Source organism: Dipodomys ordii, unplaced genomic scaffold (genome assembly GCF_000151885.1).
Source record: "Dipodomys ordii isolate 6190 unplaced genomic scaffold, Dord_2.0 Scaffold47, whole genome shotgun sequence".
NCBI lineage: Eukaryota > Metazoa > Chordata > Mammalia > Rodentia > Heteromyidae > Dipodomys > Dipodomys ordii.
Window position 1 is genome coordinate 954,380 of NW_012267263.1, and position 4,244 is coordinate 958,623.

At 44.5% G+C, this 4,244-nt stretch overlaps 1 protein-coding gene across 1 annotated transcript in view; it reads right to left on the bottom strand.

The window, feature by feature from the left end:
• Mertk (MER proto-oncogene, tyrosine kinase) overlaps positions 1–4,244 on the bottom strand; it is a gene marked incomplete at its 5' end in the record, with an annotated part of 118,799 nt that overhangs the window by 89,128 nt on the left and 25,427 nt on the right. The window contains one exon of the mRNA XM_013019713.1: positions 2,522–2,622. Within this exon, the coding sequence (XP_012875167.1) occupies positions 2,522–2,622 (101 nt within the window). The remainder of the gene's footprint in view (positions 1–2,521; positions 2,623–4,244) is intronic.

The window sequence follows — 4,244 nt, forward strand, 5'->3', positions numbered from 1 at the left end:
AAAAAAAAAACAAAAAAACTGGCTGTACTTGGAATTGACTTCTGGGCTTTACATTTGTTAGACAGGTGATTTGTGACTTAAACCATGCCTTTAGTCCTTTTCACTCTGGTTATTTTTGCAATATGGTCTGTGATTTTGCCCATTTATACTTCCTATAATAGCTGGACTGACAGACATATGCCACCAACCCAGCTTTTTCTGTTGAGACAGAGCCTTGAGTACTTTCCTGACAGGAATAGCCTTGGATTCTGATCCTTTAGACCTGAACCTCCTGAGTAGCTAAGGTAATCAGGCATAAGCCACTGAGGGTGTTTTTTAAATATCACCTTGGTTCTAAAGTGGCCAGTTTTCCACATTCATGAAGTCAGGTAAAAAGTATAGAGACTCATTCTTATTAGTCCACCCTGAGCTGGCTTTCTAGGACACTTTCCCGAAAGAGAAAAGGTGTTTCAAAACTGGTTTTGCCAGAAGGGAGTCTTGAAGATCTGAGACTGGTTGGCAGACTCAACATTTCAACAAAACAAGCACAAAAGAAAAACAAAGACATGTAACAGATCTGCCTGAATTTTCGGGACAATCTATGGTGTGTGATTTTAGGTGAGTGACAATGAATTTTTAAAAATCTGTATACTAGGCTAGGGGTATGGCTTGGTGGTAAAGCAAGTGCTTAGCATATGCAAAGCCCTGTGTTCAAACCTCGATGCACATGCACATACACATGAGTGTATTCATGTGCGTGTGCGGGTGCGCGCGCGCACACATACCACATACACACACACACACACACATCTGTAACCTTGTGTAGGGATGAAGGTTTTTCAAAGCGGAAGGAGTCATGTTGCACAGTTATAATCCTAAGGATTCCTACTGTGGTTACAAACCCCAGGCCAAAAGGAAGCTTGGGAACGTTTCAGAGAAAATCAGTGAGTACTTCTTTGGGGCATGTGTACAGACTTTTAACAAATCAAGCCGACTGTCCTCAAGCATTTCAAATGTGTTCTTTTGAGGTTAGGAACTCACAGATCTGGTTCCAGGAGGAATGATGTGCGAAGTATGTGAATTAGGATTCTTTTTTTCCTGTTTCAGAGCTTTTCTAAACTCTATTTGGACTTAACGTGTTCCTGTCCTGGCTATTTTTCTGGGATCCTAGCAAGTAAAAGGTCCAGATTAGCAGCAAACCTCCCTCCCTCTCTCCCTCTTGCTACTGCTGATATAAGTGGGGCACAAGCTGTCCAGCCTGGATGGGCCCAGAACAAAGGTCTAATAGGGAGTCCTTGGAGGCTCTCCCTTCCTATATCTCCTGTGTCCCAACTCTCCCACTCCTGCCTCCTTCTCCCAGACTTCCTCCTTCAGTTCTCCTGCAGTGCTGGTGGGTATTGAAGTTAGGTTCACAAAAGGATCGGTGGTATAAAGCCTTTCAGTGGGAGTTCGACAAGAGAAAATAGACAAGAAGGAAACTGGATAGCTGAGCTGACAGGAACATCATGGAGAAGGCTGCAGATGTCATGGAGGACAGCATCCAGGGCATGAGGAGCAACACCTGGGAAAATAACAAGGCCATTCCTCTTTACAGTCTTTTCTTTTTTGACAGGCCCTAAGGTCACAGCAGAACCAAGCATGCAAACCCCTAGACTCAAGGCTTAGGGGGCCTGGTTCACAGGCACTTCAGCCCACATTTCTCACTGTCACGTTCTTCAGTGGTGAACACACATTACTCCTCACCTCCCAACCCCCAACCCACCCCTGTGTGATGTCATGGCATCTGTGTGATGGAGTTTCCAATCCATTACATATGTGGGGAAACTAGTGAGGAGTTTAAGCTACCAAAGCAGTCCCCAGGCTGAGCTGGGAACACACTAAGCCTCCTGTGTTCTGCAACCGCAAGATGGCAAAGGATGGTGAATAGCAGGTAAGGCCACCGGATTGGATGGCTAATGCTACAGTTTGATACTTTGCTTCACAAGAAGTCTTTCACTTTTCCTTTTCAAATTGTAAGTAACTGTAGACAAGGAAGTCCATGGTGTGTGTGTGTGTGTGTGTGTGTGTGTGTGTATACGTGCCAGTCCTAGGGATTGAACTCAGAGCCTGAACACTGTCCAACTTTTTTTTTTTTTTTTGCTTAACTCTAGCACTCTATCACTTGAGCCACAGCTTCACTTCTGGCTTTTTAGTGGTTAAGAGGAGATAAAAGTCTCATGGATTTTCCTGCCCAAGCTGGCTTTGAACTGAGATCCTCAGATCTCAGCCTCCTGAGTAGCTAGGCTTACAGGCACAAGCCACTGGTGCTCAGCCATGATCCCTTTTAATCTTACCTATGGTGCTAGTATAGAGCTCAAACTTTAAGAAGAGAAGTAATTTCATTATTATCAAAAAGGAGGATCATCTTGTAAAATTTTAGTCAAATGTATTTACAAGGTTTGTAGACAGTTATAAATAGGGAAAATCTTGACTGTCACCCACAAAACATGTAACACAGGCTCTAAAACAAACAGCTCTCAGGTCACAGGACCTCTGGACTTACCTTGAACTTCGACATAGATGGGGTCAGACACAATCTCTTCATTGTTTACTTTGGTCTTACAGATATATGACCCATTGTCCGAGCGCTGCACACTGGTTATGCTTCAAGGAAAAATACATAAAAATATTTATAGTGACCATCCTGAGTTGATGTAACAGTAATAGAAGACTCATCAACTTCTTATTGCTATGCTATGCTGGCAGCCATGGAACCTGACTGGTTGTTCAAACACCATCTAGACATTGCTATAAAGGCATTTTCCATCCAAAACACACCGCTACCACTGAAATTGGCAGCTTTTAAGTAAAGTTGACTACACCTTCCCCCCAACATGGATGAGCCTCATCTAATCAGTGCAAGTTAAGTTCTCTGAGGAAGAGGGCATTTGGCCTCCAAACTGCCTTAGAACTCAAGGCTACACTATCTCTTCCCTGGGTCTCTAACCAGTACCTGCTGATTTCAGATTTGCCATAGTCCTCTTATTGTACAGGAAAATGTCTTAAGTCTATCTTTTCTCTGCAGAATCATGTGACCACCTCTCTGTGGAGACTCAAGAGGAAAAGCTATGAACTCAAAATAGTAAATGGGAGATTCAAAGTCAGTTCTAGGAAAGCAGACCATAGAAAGAAAAGGAGGGGAATGGGCTGGTAATGTGGCTTAGTGGTAAGAGTGCTTGCCTAGGACATGAAGCCCTGAGTTCCATTCCTCAGTGCCACATAAACAAAAAAGGCTGGAAGTGGCGCTAATCTTGAGCCAAGCAGCTCAGAGACAGTGCCCAGGCCCTGTGTTCAAGCCCCAGGACTGGCCAAAAAAAAAGAGGAAAAAGAAAAAGAAAAGAAAAGGAGGGAATCACTCTAGAACAGACCATTTGGACTTTCCTAGCAAGGACCTGCAGTGGGCAGCATAGTGGGAGAGAAAACTCCACCCCGGAGCTTCACCGGGAAAGATTACATCTCTAAGACCAAGCAAATCACAGAGATTTCCAGAGAGATGGAATGCACACCTTTTAGGAGTGAATTGGACCAGAATCACACTTCTAAGGGTAATTCTGGGAATCAAAAGAAATACGTGAATGGCTTCAAAATTATCACAGGATAATTATTTTCCTTGTGTTCTACCAAACTACTCCAAGGTCAGGATGATGAAAAGGGCCTTTTCCAACATGTGAAGCTCAAGAAGTTAGTGGACAGAGGGCTCCATGCCAAAGTGAGGGATGAAAAGCTGGGAAAGAGGGGCTGGGAAGTTGGCTCAGTGGTAGAGCACTTGCCTTGCATGCCTGAGGCCCTGGGTTCGATTCCTCAGCACCACATAAGCAAAAAGAAAAAAGCCGGAAGTGGACTGTGGCTCAAGTGGTAGAGTGCTAGCCTTGAGCTGAAGAGCTGAGGGACAGCACCCAGGCCCAGAGTTCAGACCCTGCAACTGGACCAAAAAAAGAAAAAAGAAAAGCTGGGAAAGAGGGAAAGGTGAGTTCCAGAAGACAGAAGAAGTGTAGGGGTCCCCAGAATGACAGCAAAGAGGAAGGGTTTGGGCTGGACCTGAGGGAAAGCCACTATAGGCTGAAGCAGGATGGGGGGAACAGGTCACATGTCTTCCAGAAGGAAAACAGCTTTGATAGTTCCATCACTGTGAGAGAAGGGCTCAGTGTTTTCCTGTGGAGTTCAGGGAGGATGTGGTTGATACTTAGAAAAACTAAGAAAACCAGCAAGCAAGGAAACTCTTGCAT